The sequence below is a fragment of the Podarcis erhardii genome (genome assembly GCF_964252035.2).
Source record: "Podarcis erhardii genome assembly, chromosome: 8".
In the NCBI taxonomy this organism is placed as follows: domain Eukaryota; kingdom Metazoa; phylum Chordata; class Lepidosauria; order Squamata; family Lacertidae; genus Podarcis; species Podarcis erhardii.
Window position 1 is genome coordinate 35,706,049 of NC_138499.1, and position 23,233 is coordinate 35,729,281.

The window sequence follows — 23,233 nt, forward strand, 5'->3', positions numbered from 1 at the left end:
CTTATTACCTCTACAAACACAATGTGGAACCTGTGACCCTCCTGAAGATGATCAACTCTCACCAGCGTGTGCCACAAGGGATGATGGGAATTGTCTCCTATTAACACTCCTGATTTGAATCTCACTCTTCCTGGGCTTAAGCAAGTCCTTCTGTCTCGACATTCCCATCTAGGGAATAATACTTGCCTTACAGGTTTATAGTAAGGATTATAATTCGATAATGCACGTGAAGTTGTTTGAAAACTCAGTAGCAGCACTATATAATTGTTGCTGGGCAATTCAAGTCTAGGGATTTTTCCAGAACTACCTGAAAAGAGCTTTATAGTACTTGTTATCTAATTCTATTATGAATTTGTGCCTCAATAGAGTTAATTACTCTGACATTCCTTCCAGTCCAGTGGGACTTTCTCTGCTATGTACGCCCTTAATGGATCAGATCTTTCCAGATACTATTCCCAGTGTACTTGTAGCAGCTGCCTCAACACTGAACTAATGCCTGCATACATTAGTCATAGGATCCTAGAACTGTAGTTGGAAGGGACCACAATGGCCATGTAACTCAATCCCCTGCAATGGAGGAATCTTTTGCCTAACATGGAACCTGAACCCACGACTTTGAGAGTAAGAGTCTCATGCTTTACCGACTGAGCTATGTGATGTACAAAAAAATGAAATCAAGAGCTGGTAAGTATCTTTCTGATTTTAACTTTTCACATTGGTGGTACAGGGCTAAATGCACATGAGCGTAGAAAAACAACAGTTGGCGTTAAGGCATCTTGCAGCATTCTACAGATCAGATAAAAAATAATCTGTAAAACAAAGTTCTAAATTGAAAAACTTAAAAATGAAAGTTTCCAAACATTTCAGGGACACTATACCACCTAGATTAAATTAGCTCTTCATAGAAAAACAGTGATAGTTGTTTGACGACATGGGGTGTCAGTGGACTTGCACATGAAAACAGTTCTTCCACTTCACTCCCCTCAAACATGCTGTTGAGGGTTGGAGCACATTGATGGGCTACAGGGGGAGGAGGAGAAGTCTCACTGTATCTGCTGTTGCAGTGTTGGATCTTGCTATTGTAATCTACGTAACAAGCATTCACAAAACAATTGCCTTCTATTTCTAGAAATGAAATTTTATGCAGCACAAAAACAGAACGACACCGTACCCTTTTCCAAATGCAACTTTTCAGTTTGTTGGTTCCCCCACCCAAAAAACCTAGCCAGGATGGGTCATGCTCTACAGCTTCAGTTGCTTGTTCCCTGTAAAAGTGCAAACTCCTACTGAACTGACTGGACTTGCTACCAGACAAGTTGCTGGGACAAATACTGCAGATGTTGACAAGAATGATCATAAGAGAACTAAGAAAACTATAACCCAGGCTCTGTAACCTGGCAGTTTAAGGTCTGAGGTGAAGAAGCCCTGCTTATCCTTCCATTGGTAAATTATAATACTGTATTCTGCTCTCGTTTCCTAATACAGAATATGCAGCATTACTTCTATTGCAGTTGTAATGTTTAGTCCTGTACAAAAATATAGTCCAAACTTTGGCTAATTTATTCCCTATAAATATGCTGCAATGTAACATGTGTTTTGAAGCAAAAATGAGTTGCTTTTATTGAAAGCTAATTACTAAATTTTGAAGTTTGTATTGCTGGAGAATAAATAAGGTTTTTAAAGCCATGCCTCCTTCAAGGTTAGTGTTTGAGAGGTAGAGTAGCTTTAGTAAAGTCTGAGTGCTTCATTTAAAGAAGCTGAAAACACAGCATGAGATTTCTAAATGCAGAACATAGTTCAAAATTAAATGTGTAACGAACTAAAAATAAGTCATTAAAAATTACCCTTACATTATACCAGTTATTGCACTGGAACTATAATAACTTAAAAGTTAATTATTGTACACATGGTGTTTAAGAGTGTCAGTCATTCTTATATTGTCTATTAATACTCTAATACCACATTGACATTTCTGTACTAAAAAGCTGTGTTACCACAATGCAATATTTATATTCTTAAACCTATTACTCAGCCCCCTGATTTTTTTTAAAAAAACAAAACACTTGTTTCTCAAAAAAGCAGAAGTAGTTGTAAAAAGTCCTTTTGTAGTGAGGTAATTTCCCCCCCTGCTTAAGAGTTTTCAATTAGATTCTTCATTTTTCCTGTAGGCTTCAGCATGTGTGGCCCAAACTATAAAAAGAGAATGAGAGTAAGCACAAGGATTTGCACATACTGGGAGTAAGTCCATACACCAAGGCTACAGGCTACTGCTAGCATGTACTCAGAAGTCATTCTTACACATTTCTTCTACTTGTGGTTTTTCCTGATCAATTTTAAAACTGAGAAATTTAAGAAGCAAACCCAGAAGTGAAATAATGGAGCTTAAAAACCAAATAGGGTTTATAAATATTTACATTTGTTTTAAAACTGCTGATTTTATTTATATAAATGTTTAACATTCGATTTTTAGTTCATGCTTTACATAAACTGTTTAGAGGTTTTTGTTGATTCAGTGGTATATAAATCTCATCAAATAAATAAAAGTGTGGAATTCAGTTAGTGGTCTTGCACTTGTATAAGGGCATTTGATGCAGCAGACGCATTTTCTGACAGAAGAGCTTGATGTTTTTGAGCTTAAGTTTTTGACAAATCCTCTTTCTTCCTACACCTTCCCTGCTGCTCCACAAGGCCCCTCTACTCTCTGGGGCCAATCTCCTGCAGGTGCTAGGGGAAGAGTGATTTGGCAAAAAGGGCCTCATCTTCTGTTAGAGGCACCTGCAGCATCTAAAACATTTCTGTTAGGACCAGGGCACCTAATGGAGTTAACCCTGCGTTCAGCATTCTTGAAGTACAAGGAAACCTTTGTTTGGCAAGAAGCTCTCTAGTTAGAATTAGGCTTCACCATCATGTCTGTCTTGCCTTCCAAACCCCCTTAAATTCTATGTACCTCTAGTACAGTGACCAGTTATTTCATTACATACTTGTTCTTGCCCACCAACTGAAATAATGAACAATAGTTGCAACATACCCTCTGATGCCATTCTGCCTAAAGACCAACTACCAATGGGACAAACTGTGTAAGTTAGCCCAGTTATTGGTGATAGCTGACTGTTACAATAGAACATATTGGGGGGCCTTCGTAGCTGGGAAATCCCCTCTCCCCATTTCAAGTGTTGTTCTGAGACTAGAAAATAGGCTCCCTGCTCACCTTGCCCTCAGTAATCTAGCACTATATTGCAGCTGCTCTATAGAAGGCTTGTATTTAACTACTTTTCTGGTTACCATTGGGGATCAAGAATCTGCACGTGGGTATGTGAATTTTGCTCAAGGATGAGCAGGTTTTAAGAGACAGTGAGACCCCTTCTCTGCAGCTACTGTGGTAGCAAGGCAGACTGGCAAAGGAGAGTGCTTTGTTTCCCCTTTGCCAGCTTGCTGCACTGCTAGCCTGATCTTGTGAACTACCCTGAGACCTATGGGTATAGGGCAATATACAAATTTAATAAATAGTAAAAATTATAGAAATTTGTAGCAAAGTGGTAAAAGAGGGGCTCCTTTTAGGAGGAAAAAAAAGCAGAATTAGGCTTTTTGGGCAGGCTAGTAACTTTTATGGGCTTAACAATAAGGTTGCCCTATAGTATTTAACACCTTTCCTAGTCCATATGTAGCAAGGAATTACATGCAAGTGAACAAGTAGGCTAATGGAGGGACAGACAAATGACATCATGCTAACTTCACCAGTCTGTTTGGTACAAAATAAGACAGACTAGCAGCCTGCATCTTCATGCTCCCCGCTGCATTTTCTGTAGATAGACCCATTTTATAATTCTACACTCCACATGTGAGAAGGGTTTCACAGCCACACAGGCCAGCCCCTCCATCAGCTGGCTGGAGCATGTCAGAGTCCAAGTCAGAAAAGCTCTCCTCAGAAATAGCGTGTATAGGGGGCAGAGATACTTCTACACATTCCAGTGGCAAGCCGGGTCAACTTCCAGTGCATGATCCTTAAGATATATGCAGTTGGCTACAACTACAGTTTTAAAGGTCAAGGGAGAACTGGGAGGGAGGATTAAAATCCTAGTCACTAGAGTCCAGTGAATCATAAATTGGATGCAGTGCTTACCAGCCTTGTGTCAGATTCAGGAGCCTGTTTCTCAGTTTCACTTGGGCTGTCACTTCGATATCGATAAGCAAATTTCTTTTTAAGAGCTTCAGCTATTAGTGCGGCAGGATCTGTTGGGTCGGCTGCTTTTTGTTTGGTGCTCTCCTCTGGTCTTCAAAAGAATAGAGCAAAACTGTTGAGTTGTAGACACTTCAAATGCCTGCAGAGACTGGTTTCCCCTCTCTCTCTCCACCCCCCCCCCAACCCGGAAGGGTTGGTACTACCAGCTACAAGTGCTACAACACATCTTCCAGCCTCTTATCTGATACAGCACATCTCCTGGCCCTGAACTGCTAACTTTACCTAAAGAGGGATGTGATGTGCCTCCTAATCCGAAAGAGTGCATGATGGTGCAAGAGGCGGCTGCAGTGGGGTATGTGTTACCTTGATTAAGCAAATGAATGGCTACTTATGTAACCTAAGGAACCATCCATTGTTAAGTTTCCTCACTGAAAGCCCCATCCCCCCAACCTTCCTGAACAGAGAGCTGTAGTAGATTCACCTTTTCACAGATCGCAGCTTTACATTGTTCATATCTTTGAGAATATCTAGCATGTTTGGTATTTCAGGCTTCTTCGAATCATCATCTATAAAAGTCCGTCCGGAGTTTACTCTTCTTCCTTTGCGCTCCTTAATAAGATCAATGGCAGAAGTGCTCTGCTGGAGCGGTGGTGGAGGTGGAAGGGGTGGGGGCGGTGGGGGCGGTGCTGGCACTCCTGCTAGGACAGGAACTGATGCTGCAGAACTTACTCCAGCTGTAACAAAATAGTCCATTTAATTATGCAACAATATTCTTCAGTAAATAATGATTATCATTTCAAAAACAAAGCCTATCAAAGCAATGTAGTATTTTTCAATTAGGGACAGACATCTATCTAGGAAGGAAATACAAGAAGAGTAGAGGGTGCCAAAAGGGCTTGGAACCCCATTCTCTGGTTAGGCTTACTAGTGTTGAACAAGTTTTAAAATTTCTACCCAATGGGTGTGGATTCTGTTTAAGCCACTAGAGAATGCTAGAAGTCTTTAAGTATGACAAATGTATAAATAATAAGCCATCACCAGCCATCTTATAAAATGATGACCAAATCAAACATATTTGAACAGTGCAGCAGTACTTTAGAGCTTACAACTGCAGATACTGGGTTGATTTTGGCAGCAGTTTCAGAAAATTTAATGTGCAACACTAAAGACCTTGCCGGCTAGGAAACAAGGTTGTTCTTCTCGTCCTTCCAATACCCTCCGCTGTCATGTTCAGATTGCTATGAAAAAGTAGATTATTAAGAGGGGATAAATGAGACAAAGGAAAGGGAATGCAAGGCAATCAAGTAGTTAATGTCTTTATACTTCTTCCAAGAAGTACTGGCAGTCTTCCAATTCATGTTTAGCAGTCACTAATCAGAGATGAATAAGTTGGAAATATGGCTTAAAGAATAATTCAGCACCCAAAATGTGTTAACTGACGCTTTCATAAAGTTGTTTTTAGACATCAGAATAGTAATCAGACAAGCTTTTTCAACTACTGCCATTCAGCACCTTTAAAATCAACAATGTCAGATAACACAGCAATGGCTCAATATCACCTTGAGCCTACGTTTCTGCAATTGTTTACGAAAGTATGAATAGTCCAGTGGATGGAACAGCAAAGTGTGACCCTCTCCTGTCAAGGTGAGTTAAGAAGTGAGATACCACAACAATGGAAGTCACCACTTCTAATGCAAAGAATAATCAGACCCATTGGAATGAAAGTCAATTTGAAAGAAAAGTTATAAAATTAGCTTTGTTATATATTTTTTTAAAAATACCTGCTGTCATATTCTGCTGTTCTTGTAAGCTTACGATTTTGGCTATTTGCGCTCTTAAACTGGCAAGTTCATTTTCTAGCACACTGATTTTCTGCAGAGCTTCATCATTTGTGGCCACAGCAATCTTGGAGTCTTCTTTTTCTTGCAATGGCTTTGGCAAAGGTACTTGAATATTTGGATCTCTTCCTGAGCAGCCTTCACCTCTAGGATATGTTTGGGATTTTGACCAAACGTCTGATCTGTAATCAACAAAACAATATACAGTAGTACTTACTTTTTAAAAAACCCCATTATCAAACAAGCTAAAGGGAGCAATGGTGAGGAGAAGAGGGGGAGAGGAAGGGGAAGTTCTGTTGTGTGATTGGAACTCCATGTGCACAGCATCTTATGTAGCCTAAACCTTCTATAGGCATGAGGTGTGGTTTTTTTTACTACTTCTTTGTACAGGGAATGGCTGCATAGGCTATTAAGACTGCCACAACTAGTTAGTTCTCACTTCAAATTGAATTCCCCAAATCTACCCTTTTCTCATCTTTCTGTAAATTTACAGTAATGTATAATGGCAGCCAAAATATTTTCATGTGCCACAAAGGAATACACATCAACCTATAGTCACACTTAATGTGAAACACCTCATAACAGCATATCAATTTCTGCAGGAATGAATGGAAGAGAGCACTGGCAAAACTGTGGCTTTCTCTGCAGTCATCTCTTGCTTTATGGACTGTAGGATCATCATTCAGTAATGCAAAATGGGACCAATGTCCTCCCAACCCCACTTCACCAATATGTCAACTCTCTGCTTCTCATATTGTCAAAATGAAACTGGTGCATCCCAGAGGCAGTTCTTTGGGTTTACATCACATTACAGAGTCCTAGCCTACACCCAATAATCTAAACATTGGAAGCACCTGCCTTTACATTGTTCATTCCCTATCTTCCAAGTGCCAGGGGTGCTGAAACTTGTGACTGCCTAGGTGACTGCTGTTTCTCTACCCATGAAAACAACACTTGACAGCATTCAAATGAGCAGGATATCTAGTTCAGTTCAACACACTGCTGCTTCGCTTGACACAGGTTGACTTAAAGAATCAACCACAGAGGGGCAGCTTCAAAAAACATACCTGAGCCGTGTAAAGACTTCACTTTCTTCTTCAGCAACCCACCCCACATCTGCAAGGGAGACCACTCCATCATCTCTCAGTGGATTAGAATGACTGCCTTCTGCAGACTGAGATGGAAGCTAGATTTGAGTGGACAAGATTACATATTAGAATTCAAATAACACTAAGTCGACAATGATTTCACACATAGTCTTGCTTACTTGAGGGTAGTGGAAGGATGAAACATCCTCCTATTATGTCAGAGAGAAACAGATGGAAAAGGAGAAAGATTTTACACCAGGGATAAATCCCACAAAGAATACTGCATGTGAACCAAACACAGAAATTTTAGTATTAGCACAATTAATCTATGAAATACAAAACATGAACTAATACAGTACAACAAATTGCAAATAAACCTATGTTTTCCAATGTGTACAACGCCAGGCAAGTTTCTCTTTAACCTGCACCATAAGTCACTAGTTGCAATTTGGAAAGTTACCTAAGCTAATAGTTACTGACTACAGTCCATGGACAATTCTCTAATCTCACCAAGCATCTAGCAGTGCCATTCATGTTTTCATGCAAAAGAAGGTTCAGATTAAAGATTAAAGTAAACCAGGGAATAATATTCTACATGGCAGAGCTAGCAAGAAACCTGGTCTGCATTCAATGTGCCCTTCCAGTTAGTAATACTTTGGTGAGAAATAGGAGTAAAGATAGAAAGTGCAAAATGTACACTGGGAATATGCACTATATGGCCAGAGGATGTGGGTGCAGTTCTAATGTCAAATAGTATCTGTTTCCAGATTTGCCAACAAAGCTAAGAAAGCACCATGATCAATACATAAAGGGTTGATACTGCTGTCTAGCAACTGTGGATTTTTCCCCCTAGGCCAACTCCAAATATATGAAATATTTTTCCAGCCTTAAAGACTTGGAGCCAAATTTACAGGCCTAAGCAGAGGTTTGCTATTACATATTCTGTGTGGATCTAGTTGTTGAGACAGACAGACAGACAGACAGACAGACAGACAGACAGAAAGAAAGAAAGACAGAGATTATCAAGTGCACCTATCCCTTAGCTATCACTGGGTTATTCTGACATGACTTCCAAGGTGACTAAAATAGCAAGTTGTAGTATAGCTTTAAACTCTACATTTGAAGCTCAATTAAGACATGCCACTCAACTGTGACTCACACTAACAGTAGTTTAATGTAAACCACATTTGAGCTCCCATAGTGGTTTAGAGCAATGCTACTCAAAGTGGCTGAGGCAACCCAGACAGGTGGATGGGGTATAAATAATAAATTTATTACTGTATTATTATTATTGTAACGTGGTGGTCCATGGACCAATGCTGTTCTGTGAGTCATCAGTTGCTGGCTCCTGGCAACTCCACACAGCCCAGGTTGGGTGGGGCATTTCAGGGACCAAATATGTTACTAGTTATTAGCACATTAGGGGAGGGAATAGCTGATATATCACATCAGATAACCTGAGAAGTGCTGGTTTAGAGGTTTACATTTTCTTAGTGCTTCAGTCTCAAGGTTATGGGCAGCTGACATGGAAACCTCTAGATGTTAGATGACAACTCCAATTATCTCTTTCCACTGGCTGTGTTGGCTAGGGCTGATGGGAGTACAAGAGTCCCATATCCCCGTCTGTGGCAAGCATCCAAATCACCCACCACACATTTCTTTGTCCAACTATACTACAACTTTAAAGTCACAACGTCTTATTCAAGCCGCAATCGTATGCCCACTTGAGCAGAATAAGTCCCATTGAATATAGCGGGTCTTGCTTCTGAGTAAGTGTGCACAGGACTGCCTCAACAGTTTCTCTCCCACAGTTGCAGAACAAAAACTTGCAGCAGTTAAAGCCCCCTATGTAAGATCAAGCAGAAAATTAAGGCTCTAAAAGTTAATTTGATTTATGGTTCTTAATAGCAGTTCATTATGATTACAAGCATGCACTAATAGCTTAATCAAGTTTAATGAGAAAGGACAAAACTGACTTACTGCAGGTTCAGTGCACGATCCTGTGATATAATAGCTAAAGCAAGAAAGAAAGAAAAAAGAGGGAAAGAGAGAACACTATAGAAAAGTTTCAGTGTAGCAACAATCTAGAAAAAAGCAAGAGTTCAACCTTGGCACTGATTCTGCTGCTGTGACACATATCAAATCCTCACAACTGAGTAATATAAGGCTGTTCAATTTAGGGAATGGATATAATAACCTTTTCAGCTTGGAAACCACATTAACTGTACCTAAAGAATATGTTTGCATACTCTCTCCTCTAGCCGCTTCCCACTTTTGTTGGAAATATCTGTAAGGTTCACACATTCTTGGCTCAGTTCCAGAGAAAGCCATCATTTGTGCTCACCATCGATCCTCCCTGGCACACATGCCAAAGGATTTACAGAGGGGTGTTTGTCTCTGTGGTGCTGGGCGTCTGGAGCAGGCTGAAGCCAATCCCTTGTGCTGCTTTTGCATGGTCAGCAGCACAGAAAGAACCAACCTCTCCCCACTTCTGCAAGTGAGAGGAAAGGTATCATGTCCTACCGAGCTTTCAAGCAATAGAAGCAGGCTCAAAAGCTCAGTGTCAAATAACAGACTTCAGTGAGTGAGGATCCTCTCCATTATCAGGAATCCTGGCTTACCAGAGGGCCAAAGCTCTTATTCCTGGTGAATAATTTTATGGATGAAGGCCAGTGAGAAAATTTTGCAGATAGAGATGAAATATTATTCCTTGCTTCCTATTCCTTTCTTTCCCAAATAAACCTTGTTGACACAATCCATTTTCATGTTAAGAGGTAACATCTAAACCTCAAAGCCCATTATAACTGGAAACAGGTAAGTGTGTAACAAAGAGGTTGAATGCAGGTGGACCAACAAAGGAAGGAAACATCTGTTCTTTTTACCTTTTATAAAAAGGCTAGAAACTATACCGATTTTAATGTATCATACAAGTGTATTTTGAAACAGCTAACTTCAATGTAGTCATAAATTTAAAATCATTACTATACTTGAATATATTTTCTCTTCAAGAACAATTTAGAACCCATAAGATTTCAGTAAAATTAAATGCTACTGTCATACGACTACAATAAAAACACAGAATTCACAACTAATGTAAAATTCCCTGAAAGATTTCTTTCCTCCCACTTTCAAATTTGAAGAATGAATGCTATTGTAAATCACGTTTAATTAAAACAGTAACTTCAGAACTGCATGCATCACAAGGACACAGTTTTATTTAAAATCTGTGGAACTATTGTCAGAAAAGTCACAGAAGAACAAGCATATGCAAAACCAGAATCCTGGGTGGCAGTGGCACCCTCAGTCTACAAACACTTATCTGGCATTTGGCATATAATCACAATATGACTTGTATTATTACAGAACTAAGATTCCAAAAAGGTTGCACTTGTTTATATTGAAGGAACACATATTATTCTAAAAGTCAAAAAAATGCTCTTTATATTTGAAACATGTTTTACATTTGTTTTACATGTATTACATTTGTTTGCCCTTCAAAGATTCTATGTATCTATTTCTCTCCACCTTTATATGAAGTGTCAACACTTCTTCCCCAGCCCTGTTTCACCATTTTGTTCCATCTGATTTTCACTTAATTATAAATAAAAGTGTCTACTATTCTATGTATCATTAGGACTCTTCATCCAATTCCATCCCATTTAACTGTGTTTCCGCAACTCAAAAATGCACTTATACAACTCCAGGCTAACACTGAGAAGAAATAATTATGAAAGTGTATACCTGTATATATTAATCCTCCAACTGGGAAGCAATGTTAGTACTGTATCTTACAGCAAAAATGAAGAATTTTGGGGCACCCTAAAAAGTAAAACATTCTAATATATACTTTTGTAAGCTAATCTGATTTAGTGGAGTGTAGTCCATGAAAGCTTATGCCATAAGAAATTTGTTAGTCTTTTAGGTGCCACAAAGCTGTTATTTATTTATTTATTCTATTTAATTGTAATTATGCTGTGCCTTTCCCCCAGAACTAGGACTCACAGCTGCTCACAAAAATTAAAACAAATACCAATAAAACACAAATAGCTAAAAACATATAAATGGTTATTGTTAAAAAGTAATTAAATTGTATTCTGAATTAAAACAATGTAAAAAACTACTAAAATGCAGATAGTAAAAAACTGTACAGCACACTATTAAGAGGCCTTTCCTTAAGAACAGCCAGTTTCCAGAAGCCTGGGGAAAAAAGACTTCACTTGCTGGCAAAAGGACAAGGAGGAAGCTAGTGCAGCTTCTTTAGGGAGTTCCGAAGTCTCAGAGCAGCCACCAAGAAGGCCCTCTACTGCATCCCCATGAGGCATGCCTGTGAAGGTGGCCAGACTAAAAGTAAAACATTCCCCAAAGACCTGAGCTTGGACATGTTTGTATAGGAGAATATGGTCCTTCAGATGGCCTGGACCAAAGTTGTATAGGGCTAGATAACACAACCAGCACTTTGAACTGTGCCTGAAAACAGACTGGTAGCCAATGAAGCTCTTGTAACAAGGGAGTTGTGTCCCTATCAACTCTCTAGTAGTTATAATAATATAATTTTTTTTTGTACCCCACTCATCTGACTGGGTTGCCCCAGCCACTTTGAGTGGCTTCCAACAGAATATATGAAAACACAACAGAAAACAACACCCCTCCCATACCCAAGAATCTCCTGATGATCTCCTGAGGTCTCTGCTGACTCTACAGAGAGGAGGAGCAATGTACTGCTCTCTACTTAATTAGTCAAGTGAGTGAGTCAGTCTCTGTGTGAGAGAGAGAGTCAGTCAGTGTGTCGGGGAGAGAGAGTGAGTGCAAGAGATCGTGTTTAGAGATAAGATTGCTGCTTAGAGCAGCTGCAGGCACTCAGAGTATAGCATTGATTTATGCTCAGAATATTTAGCTCTGTATATAGTTTTGTATTATAGCTGTAGTTATAGAATAAAAGGAGGATATTCTACAGAGCTGCTCTCCGAGTGGTTTATACTCTGCAAAACGCTGCTGCGCAACGACTGTATTATTGTGACAGTGAATCCGGTGCTCTCAGCTCCAAGCTGTGAGTCCACAGCACTGTGACCTGTTCCTGTGGGAAAGGAGGTCTCTGGCAGTGCTACCCAGCTCGCCTAGCCGAGTCGGGGCTGTAGTGCATGAGTCCAGTTGGTACACTGACTCAAGGGCGATGCTGACAAAAAGCTTCTTGATACTTTTTATCCTTTGTCTGACCTTTCTTAACACAGCTGAATCACAAGCAGCTTTTACATGGCAAAGTGTGGGTTGAGTAAATGCAACTGGAGCTTTCCCTTCTAAGCATATAGAAAGTCTTTTTTCAACTTACAGTGACACCTTAACAAGCCATTGCTGAACCCCATTTCCAAAGCTTCATAACAATAACATAGAATGGGAATACGGGTATGCAGTGAAGGAAACATCTGAGAAGATAATTACCATTTACTCTGTCAACATGCCAAGATTTAAAAAGAGTCATAGATGTGACTCCTGGGGCTGTAGACAAAAGGAGCTCTGTTTCAATAAAAAAATTCCCAAGTTCAGAGCCAATTTCTAGCTGCATTAGAGACAATCACTCACTCAACATTTGCAGTAATAGGCTCTGCTGCTCCACAAAGTTACTCTACAGCAAGTTAATACAACATGCATAACCTCTCTACAATAGGAAGAAGACTGGGACAAATCCCTCTTCTAAGCTTTAAAACTGCTTAACTTTATTTTCATGAAAGCAAACTTTTCAAAGCATAGATCTACACTAGGAAGTGCACCAGAATATTCATTGGAAGAGTTCGCTGAACTTGTAGGCAGATGTTTAATGACAGCTATCTCTACTATTCCCCAGAGTCAATATTATTAAGCTTCCAACTCACAATATCTTGCTGAATAAATGTTTCCATAAGATGTATTTTAAGACGTTTCCCCATGACATTCAACAATTATAAAAACAACTAACAGAGGTACAGTTTTAAAGGAAGTTATACAATGTGCAAAACCTGTCTGTTGGGTTAGCAGGCTGCTCAGAAGATAGAGAATGTAAACTATTAAATCATAATGACAAAGGTAAATTTTAATAATTATATAGAACCTTCAACAAAATGCTATAGTGTGTCTCCAGCTCCTAAGAGGCGGATCCTTTGAGGTCTCTTCAGACCTTCTAAGTGGCGTATAGCACAAAGAGGTGATTATTGTAAGCTCACAAACACATTTGCTATAAGTTTTAGGTGCTTTAACAGATCCATTCTCTCTCTCCGGCTCCAAACACCTCACCTGACACATTAGTACATCCTGAAAATTGGTCCTTTCAAGCTTTTTTCAAGAATATTTTTTCTCTTTATTTAACAATATTTATACTGTCTCCCTCCCTGGAGAAGCCTCCTCCCTATGTAAAACATCAAGGCCTGCTTCAGAAACACTGTCCCTTCTCCCTGCCCACCCCTGAGCTGATGGACACCATCTGTCCTGTGAGGAAGAGATCAAGGGAGGCATGTATAGACAAACTACATGGCCTGCTCTACTCGCCATGTTATATTGTTTCTTTTCATACTTACAAATTGTAAACTGCATTGGCAGAAAGGCAGTATATATGAATGCAATGAATGAATGAATGAATGATCGATCTCTGCTTAATTTTTTATGGTTACTGTTTTGTTTAAAACTGTTAGACAGTTGTAGTGGTTTCCTATTAGAGAAAAGTATGCTGGTTATGAGATATTTGACACAGCTTTCAAATTCATAGATGAAAAAACGTACCAACAGCCTAGACCCAGATCCCATTAGTTTGCTCTGACCACTAAGATTACCGTATTTTTCGCTCTATAACACGCACCCGACCATAACACGCACGTAGTTTTTAGAGGAGGAAAATCCGTAGGCATGCCACCCGTAGGCATTCCCTCCATAACACGCACAGACATTTCCCCTTACTTTTTAGGAAGAAAAAAGTGAGTGTTATGGTGCAAAAAATACGGTAATTTAATTTCCCTCTAGAAAGTGAAACAAATATTTAAAATCTTACCTGAAACTGAACTCTTGGACATTGTATCAGCGAGAGGTTGGTGCCAATTTTCCTTACAATACTTCTATCGCGACCATAAGGCTTACTAGACCAAAGCAACTGGAAGGATAAAAGAAAAACAAATTTATTACTGCCTAACATGATCTGCCTATCATGGAAATAAGTTGTTTCTTTAAGTTTCACTGCAAATCCAGATCACCTGGGAGTAAGCTCCAGTTAATGCACTTTTGAATAAATATGCAGATGTGCACTGCAATGCCTCTATATCAAGAAAAGTACATTGTGCAGCAGCATCCATCAACACACAAATACTTGTGCAATGGAACTTTTTCATTCTCTCTCCCCCCCCCCCCCAAAAAAGGGCAGGTTTGGGGATGTGCAGGGGGGAAGGAAATCTGTTTGGCTGTCAGAACAGCTACCATGAGATTTCATGCATTATGTTTTAACAAGGATGATCTACACTGGAATTCTCATGTGGACAGAAGACTAGAGCAAGGATAAGGAAATGAATCTGGCCAGTGGGCCAGACCTTGAGTTCCTCCACCACCATTTTGACAGTTTTGAAATGGATGCAGACAAACAAGCCCACTCACTTGTCAATTCCTTGACTTAAGGTGAGTCATTTCTCTTTCGTAGCATGACAAGCCATGCTAAAAATAGAAATACAAGACCAATTAAGCAGGGCTTGAAATTACTGATGATCAGTAGTGACTTCAAGCTCCACTTTCTTTTAAATTATATTTTAATTGATGTTTTATTGTTTTAATCTATTCTCCCAATTTTAAGTAATCCTCCTTGGAACCTTGGGTGAAGGATGTGATCAAAGCCTGAATAAATAAAAAATTTTAAGTGTTTATACAGTGGTACCTCGAGTTACAAACACCTCAGGATACAAACGCTTCAGGTTACAAACTCCGCTAACCTGGAAGAGTTACCTCAATTTGAGAACTTTGCCCCAGGATGAGAATTGAAATTGTGTGCCGGTGGTGCACCAGCAGCAAGAAGCCCCATTAGCGAAAGCATGCCTCTAGCTAAGAACAGTTTCAGGTTAAGAACAGACCTCCGGAACAAATTAAGTTCGTAACTAGAGGTACCACTGTACAGAGATTTGACTACCCCTTCTAATGTAACATTCATTTAACTCCCGGGCAAAAAAGCATACTGTGATGTGCTGACAAAAAGTGTATGATGGCAAGGCCAAATGCACTTTGGAGGAGAGGGATTTCTATAACCTGGGGGCCACAGGCACAAAAAGATGCTCTCAAACACTACTGCCACATGATCCTCAAAAGGGTGGCACTGTCAATAGGGTATTTCACACTGATCCTAATAGCCAGGCAGGTCTGTACTTCACTGTAGCACTTACCGATTCCATAGTTAATGCTGCTTGCTCAAATATCACTCTAAGTAGGTGCTTAATCCAGTAAATCATCTGGAACAATGCAGGGTTTCCACAATCTTGTTAGCTAACCACCTCAGTTTGATGGAATGCAAATGTTCCATAGTCACTCTGGGGAGAAAAAACACAAGTGTGAAACCATGAGTATCTGTATGCAACTCTTTCAAACTATGAGAAATGATCTAGAAGAAAACATATCAAAAAAGCTAAGTCCACAATTTTCACTGCAAGTACACAATCAGTATTTATTGATTGTAATTTGTAAACTCACTTTTAGGCTCTGTCAAAACTGTCAAGTAGGATTTCCATAAATTGAAAATAAAGTTCTAGGGTGCAAGCAGGTTTGGTCATCTGTATATTGATGTCGCTTGGCTCTACCTTTTCTTTCTATGTTCAGTTCCCAAGGAGGCTGTTGAAATCCTAAACCAGTACAGTGGAACCTTGGGTTGTGGACATAATCCACGACGGAGGCACGTCCGCAATCCGCAGCGTACACATCCTGAAGCGCTGGGTTGTGCAGGCGCAATTTGGTGCTTCTGCGCATGTGCGAAGCAAGATTTAGCACTTCTGCGCATGCGCGAGCGGCGAAACCTGGAAGTAACCCATTGCAGTACTTCCGGGTTTCCCGGAAATCCTACTTGACAGTTTTGACAGAGCCTAAAAGTGAGTTTACAAATTACAATCAATAAGCATCCATAACATGAGGTATGACCGTACCTAGTGGCAATTCTGGGATGGATGCAGCAAACAAGCTAAAACTGAATCAGAGCAAGATGATGCTGTGGGTGGGGAGTTCCCCAGTTGCAGAAGAAAGTTTACAACTGGTTTTGGATGGACTGGTACTCTCCCTGATAGAAGAAGTGTGCAGTTTGGGCGTGCTCATGAATTTGGCACTGACTGGGGAAACCCAGTAAGTATCAGTGACCAGGAGTGTTTTTGGTTTTTGTTTTATCAGCACTGGCTCGTATGCCAACTGCCCCCCTAACATGAATAGGATGACTCTGCCACAGTCATCCACATTTTGGTCATATTCCAACCAGACTACTGCAATATGTTCTATGTGGGGCTGCCTTTGGAAACTTCAGGTGGTTCAGAATGTAGCTGCCAGGATTCCACTCTGAATGTGTGTATCTGTGTATCTATGGAACATAACTGACAAGAAAGTATTAGTGATAATTAAAAGACAAGATTCTTAAGAGCTTATGTTTTCAAGAAGCTTATATTTCATTCAAACACCTCTCACAAGGAACGTTGGTTATATCTTGTGCACATCTAAGCCTTACCCCACAATGTTTCAATTTTTAAATCTTATACTGCTTCCAGTCCTGTGACAAATGCACAAAATTTGTCCTTTAATTTTTTTTATAACAGAAACAAATAATAAATGATAAAGCTTGATTTAAGATAGCATGAAATAGTTGGTGAGAAAGTTTTTCAGAAAATAGCCTTGAGAGCTGCAGTTCTCACCATGTCTCCATTTACACTTTGGTCTTGCATGCCCACATATACATGGCAACTTGACTAAGGGTCAATATGCCCTTGGCCTGAAAATGGTGTATTTCAGGATTTTTGAATCAAATGCATACATCATCAAAAAGCCTATAAATACCTACTGCTCTCAGTTTAGTTCCTCTAAGAAAGACGAATTTGATAATGTGAACATAATTATGATCATTTTGGAAACTTGTTAAACTTCTTAGTCTGCTACATAATGGAAAAACTGAATGGAATTTTAAAAAAATGACAAGTCAGCAGACTACAATACACTTGGGACAGTTCTAGCAAGAACTGTTGTAGTTAATTCATTGCCAGTGCTTTCATTACAAGCTTGTTTTAGTCAACAGTTTACCACTCCTAGGTAATAATATCTTCATGTGGAAACTTGGCACAGGCAACCTCAGTTGCACTGCCTTGAGGTTTACCGTTTATGGGTTGTTTGAGATGCTGGTGCAGCTGTTCAGTTGACAGTTTCTCACATGCAGTACATGGTATGCACTTCAAGGCTGCCATTTATTTTGTATCCCTTTGAACTTGGAATCATTTTCTTTGACTTAGATGGATCATTCCAGAAGACTAAAGCATACTTTCTTAAGAAAGCACAAATATCTGCTAGCAGCAAGTTCTTCTCTGACCCATCTGGGAAATAATGTATCACCCCATTCTCAAACCTAAACATGACAATATGTACTGTAATTCCATGTTTCCATTCTGGAAGCCGTAGAAGGGGAAACTATTAGGAGCCCTCTTTGCAAACTTTGACTTCCCCTTGGCTTCTCAACAAAGCAATCTGAAATTATTATGGGTATCTGCATGGCTTTCTACAGCCACTTATTTGTGATTATCCCCCTACCCCTATCCTACCCCCCAAAAAACCCCCCACCAATGCCACCTACCCACATTTACATTTAAAGACTAGCAAATGTAATATGACATAAACTTTCAGGGATTAGACTCATCAGATGCAAGACTTATATTCATGCCATAATACGACATTTTCTGCTTTTGCTGCTACAGACTAACATGGCTAATTTTTTGTACCTATCTGTACAGGAAAAGATGAAACAGTCTTCCAGGTGAGCCTTTCTGACTGGAATTGGCTCTCTAGAGTCTTAGACAGATTTTCTTCCACTACATTATTCTTCCAACTGAAGATGCCAAAGATCAAAATGGGGACTTCATACATGCAAAGTATGTGCTCTTTTACCACTGAGCAACAAACCCCCTCCTTGGCCTCTACTCATCAACCCTATCCTAACTGTGCTTCCTCAGCTCTTTGAATCTAAGAAAAGCAGCTTACAGAGCCAGGTTACATTGTCAAGAAAAGCAATATTTTAAAGTAATTTTTTTATCCTGACCTTTAAAATGGTCTGTCCAGGAGGAGGAAACATATAGGATGGTAGTCAATGACAGACCTACTTGGGGTAATTAATTTCAATTGGTCTACTCTGAGTATAAATACAAATTCATGAAATACAACTCATAGTCACCTTGAGTTGGCACAGGAACAAATATTGGTATCAGAGTTGGAAGGGACCACAAGGATAATCTAGTCTAACCCCCTGCAATGCAGGAATCTTTGGCCAATATGGGGATCAAACCCATGACCTTGAGATTAAGAGTCTCATGCTCTTCCAACTGAGCTATATGCTTACCACATTTGGTTTATTTGAAACAAATAGAGCAGTGTTTCCCAACCTTTTTTGGGCAAAGGCACACTTGTTTCATGAAAAAAATCTCGAGGCACACCACCATTAGAAAATGTTTAAAAAATTAACTCTATGCCTATATTGACTATATATACAGTAGTGCCCCGCAAAACGAATGCCTCGCAAGACTGAAAACCCGCAAGACAAAAGGGTTTTCCGTTTTTTGAGGCACTTCGCAAGATGAATTTCCCTATGGGCTTGCTTCGCAAGAAGAAAGCCTATAGGGAAATCTCCAGGGACCTCTTTTAAATGCTGGCGGTGGGGAGCAAAGCCTTCCCCCCCCTCCGGCCTTCAGAAGAGGTCCAGGAAGGCCGGCGGGGGCCGAAAGGCTTTGCTCCCCACCGCCAGCATTTTAAAAGCAGTCCAGGATAGCAGGGAAGCGCTTCCCGCTATCCTGGACGGCTTTTGAAGGCAGGCGGGGGGAGCAAAGACTTTTGTTCCCCCGCCCGCCTTCAGAAGAGGTCCAGGACCTCTTCTGAAGGCTGGCGGGGGGTGAAAGTCTTTGCTCCCCCCTGCCTGCCTTCCCGGGAGAGCGGAGAAACGCAGCGTGTTTCTCCGCTGCCCCGGACAGCTTTTGAAGGCAGGCAGAGGGGAGCAAAGACTTTCGCCCCCCGCCCGCATTCAGAAGAGGTCCAGGACCTCTTCTGAAGGCGGGCGGGGGGCAAAAGTCCTTGCTCCCCCCCCGCCTGCCTTCCCGGGAGAGCGGAGAAAAGCAGCGTGTTTCTCCGCTGTCCTGGATGGCTTTTGAAGGCAGGCGGGGGGAGCAAAGACTTTCGCCCCCCGCCCGCCTTCAGAAGAGGTCCAGGACCTCTTCTGAAGGCTGGCGGGGGGCAAAAGTCTTTGCTCCCCCCTGCTTGCCTTCCTGGGAGAGCGTAGAAACGCAGCACGTTTCTCCTCTGTCCCGGACGGCTTTTGAAGGGGGGGAGCAAAGACTTTCCGCTCTCCCGGGAAGGCAGGCACGGGGGAGCAAAGACCTTTGCCCCCCGCCCGCCTTCAGAAGAGGCCCTGGACCTCTTCTGAAGGCGGGCGGGGGGCAAAAGTCTAATTCTAATTTCAATGAGTGTGCCCTCCCACAGCACACCAGGCAACGTCTCGCGGCACACTAGTGTGCCGCGGAACACCGGTTGGGAAACACTGAAATAGAGCATGGTCCAAAATCAAGCTACACAGCAATTCATGTTATTGCTTATTTGAGCTGTGTGGGTGCTGTACAGGGGGAATGACATAGGGACCCACGTGGCAGGCATTCACAATTAAAACACTGTTTAAGATGAATTCTGACTTATTGTGACATGCAAACTAGGCCAGTGTAATGAAACTCCCAAACTAATGGAAAAATCAATTTATATACCAGCAAATGGCTGATTTGGCAACAGGGGACACAGAAAGTTAACATTCATTGCATACAGCAGCCAGCTAGTGCAGTTTGGATTTAAATATCTACACTCCTGTCTTTCTTCATTCCTTCCCCCACTTCTTCTTTTTATAAGTAGGTTTAAAGCCTGCAGCACCTAGATCCATGATGTGCTTTAGAATATTATTTAGTGTTTTCTAAGTATACCCAGTAATACATAAGATACCAAGAACATAATATATGCATTGTATCTCAGAGTACATAAGCAATCCCTATTCACTTTCCATTTGACTTTGTGGTCACTAAATGAGGATGAATCAACCTAATGATCTGGCTACAGGTGAGGGTTTGCTACTCAAAATTACCAGTTTTGCACATGTTGCTCAGTTGCAACTATTCTGTATGCAGTACAAAGATATGTTTTCTTGAACTGCCACATTTTGGCAAGCCCCATTTTAAGCTAGATAGTCTGAAACGATAATGTTCATATTTTAAAGTCCTACAAATTCCTATGATAATGAAACAGAAATGCAAGGCTTTTATATTCCTTTTAAAACATTTGCCTAATGAAAATTATCTGCATAATGAAAATTATGCAGATAATTTTCATTTGCAGTACAAACACTGGTTGCCACAATAAGCACAGTATACTGGAAGCTGCTTTGTATCAGAGATCAGAATACTTCCATCTATCCCCGTATTATCTCCCTTGACTCACAGCAGCTCTCTGGGGCCTCAGGCATTCTCATAACTTGCTACCTGATCCTTTCTGCATGCAAAACATGTGTTCCACCATTGGTCTATGGCTCCTTTGCCAAAATGCTGTCTTAGCTTTAACAGAACACACAGTCCTGAAGAACAAAGAGTCCTCATTTTTATGTCACCTTAAAAATACTTGTCTCAATATTATTGTTGTTGTTGTTGTTGTTGTTATTATTATTATTATTATTATTATTATTTATACCCCACCCATGTAACTGGGTTTCCCCATCGGCATTAGAAGACAGTAACTTGCAATTTCTAAATGACTTCCACCTAAATGCAACTATGTTTTCTACACACTATTATTCTCTGCACAACTTGTTTTTATATAACTATCAATGTAAGAAGCAGAATGAACTAGGTCCAGCTATGTTAGATACAAGTTTTTGATGTGTGTGTGTGTGTGTGTGTGTGTGTGTGTGTGTGTGTCAATGTATTCAAATATGGCAAAAACAAATCTTGATCTCAGTACCGACAAAAAAATCAAAATGCCTTGCTTCCCCGCCTCTGCTTTTTGTTTACAGAAGTCACCACTGAGCTGGCACAGGCAGGCAAGTTTCAAAGTGCTAGCGACGATGGCCCACAGTGTTGTTTACTAGGACGCAGTAGGAGAAAAGAACGGAGCTTCTCAAGGTTAGCCGCTGTCTAACCAGTGTCCTCGCACCGGAGACAAAGAGAGAACTCAGACGGCGGAGCATTTAGACCTTTCACTTGACTCCTTCAAAAAAAAAAAAAAAAAAAAAAAAAAAAGCAGTGCCTATTTTGCAACCCAAGGAGCGGCCAGATTTAGGCCTAACCCTGGAAATCAGGCTTTTCTGCCTACTCTGTGCCCTTATTCCTCGACAACGCGACGGCGGGTTGCGATTACTCAAGGGGAGGGGGGGAGGGCACTGCACATGCTCAGAGGCACCCTCGCCCCCCCTTTTTTTTTACTGTTAGCGCTACAGTGCTACATGCTCCCAGGTTGGAGTGTGCCTCGGATCAAGGCCCGCTTTTAGGAAAAGCGGAGGGAAAGCAACAGTGCTCTCAACGAACTGTTGGGAGTAAGCGGCCCTCGGCGCGAGGAGCTCTGGGCAGCGGCCCCCGCCAAGCCCCTCGCTCCCACCCCCAGCCGCACCGGGGCGGGATTGGCGGGTCCCCTCAGGCGCGTGTGTCGGCATCCTCAAGTCCGGACGGCCAACTTCTCCCTCAGCCCCCTCCGAAGCCGGTTCAAAAGCCCTCCCGTACCAAGGGCCGCGCGAAGTGCTAAAACCGCAGCAGCGGACCCCGGGACCGCAGCACGAACGGAGAGGGCCGCCGCCGCTCAGACTCACCGCCTCGCCCTGCCGGTAATACTCCTTTCTCAGTCACCTCAGCAGCCGCCAAGTCCCGGCAGTTCATTCCCACACACGCTCCTCATCTCTCCCCCGCCCGTCTCCTTCAACAACCAATCCGCCAGCTGCACCGGCTACAGCTCTTGGCCAATCATCGTTTGCCGTTGCGGGAGGTGAGGCTTCAGCTCCCGCCTTATCCGGGTCACAAGACGTTAGTTTACCATCGAGCGGAAAAGAAGACGGGTGACTTGGTTTGCGGACATGCTGGGAAATTCTTGCTCTTCGCGTGAACAGTACTGAAGGATCGCGCGAGAGCGCCATCTGCCGATACGGAGCGCTCGGTACAACAGCCAATGATTACTTAGCAGAGCGTAGTAAAGCTGTTGTTTCTTTTCTCGTCCGGACTAGGTCTCTGTCCGCTACGAAGGTAGCATTTCTCAACTCGCTTTTATCGGTACTGTCGTTATAAAAAGGGCTGCAATATGCAAATTAAAAATTATTTTAGGACTGCAGTAGCCCTGTGCAATAATATGGCTTGATACGCTGTCAAGCATTTGTTTTAATTACGTAGTTGTTTAGATTTTATATTATGTATTTGTATTGTATTTTATGTCTTGTAAGCTGCCTTGTGAGCAGCCTAAACATGCCCTAAGCCTAAGTTCCTACTACTGTACTGAGGCTTACCTCCCAAGTATGTTTAGGCTTGGATTCTTATACCAGGGGTGGCCAACTCCCAAAAGACTGCACTCTACTTACAGAGTTAAAAACTGGCAGTGATCTACCCCGTATTTTATGGGTACAGGTCAAAGTTGTTGAGTTTGATCGTAGAATTATTGAGTTGGAAGAAAGCCAGAGGATCATCAAGTCCAACCCACTGCAATGCAGGAATATGAAACTGTCCCATATGGGGATCAAACCTGCAACCTTGGCATTATCAGCACCATGATGTAACCAAGTGAGCTATCCAGGTATCTACCTCCTTTTTAAAATGTATTTTATTACTATTATTTGTAATTTTTAAAGATTGCAGTGTGTTTGCAATAAACAATAACTTTGCAATACAGTAACGAAAATTCCCAAC

General features: G+C 41.3%; 1 protein-coding gene across 2 annotated transcripts; it reads right to left on the minus strand.

Moving 5' to 3' along the window:
* Positions 1-689: 689 nt before the first annotated feature.
* Positions 690-22,368, minus strand: MTFR1 (mitochondrial fission regulator 1). 2 transcript variants are annotated; one of them, XM_081874633.1, is made up of 8 exons: positions 22,153-22,368; positions 15,485-15,628; positions 14,119-14,217; positions 7,086-7,204; positions 5,962-6,200; positions 4,662-4,914; positions 4,121-4,271; positions 690-2,190 (listed from the first exon to the last, which is right to left on the minus strand). In XM_081874633.1, the coding sequence occupies exons 2-8, from the start codon at positions 15,548-15,550 to the stop codon at positions 2,131-2,133; spliced, it is 987 nt and encodes a 328-aa protein (XP_081730759.1). In that variant the 5' UTR covers positions 15,551-15,628; positions 22,153-22,368; the 3' UTR covers positions 690-2,130. The 2 variants fall into 2 exon arrangements, with proteins under 2 accessions (XP_081730759.1, XP_081730760.1); XM_081874634.1 differs by lacking the exon at positions 22,153-22,368 and adding an exon at positions 22,067-22,087.
* Positions 22,369-23,233: the final 865 nt, after the last annotated feature.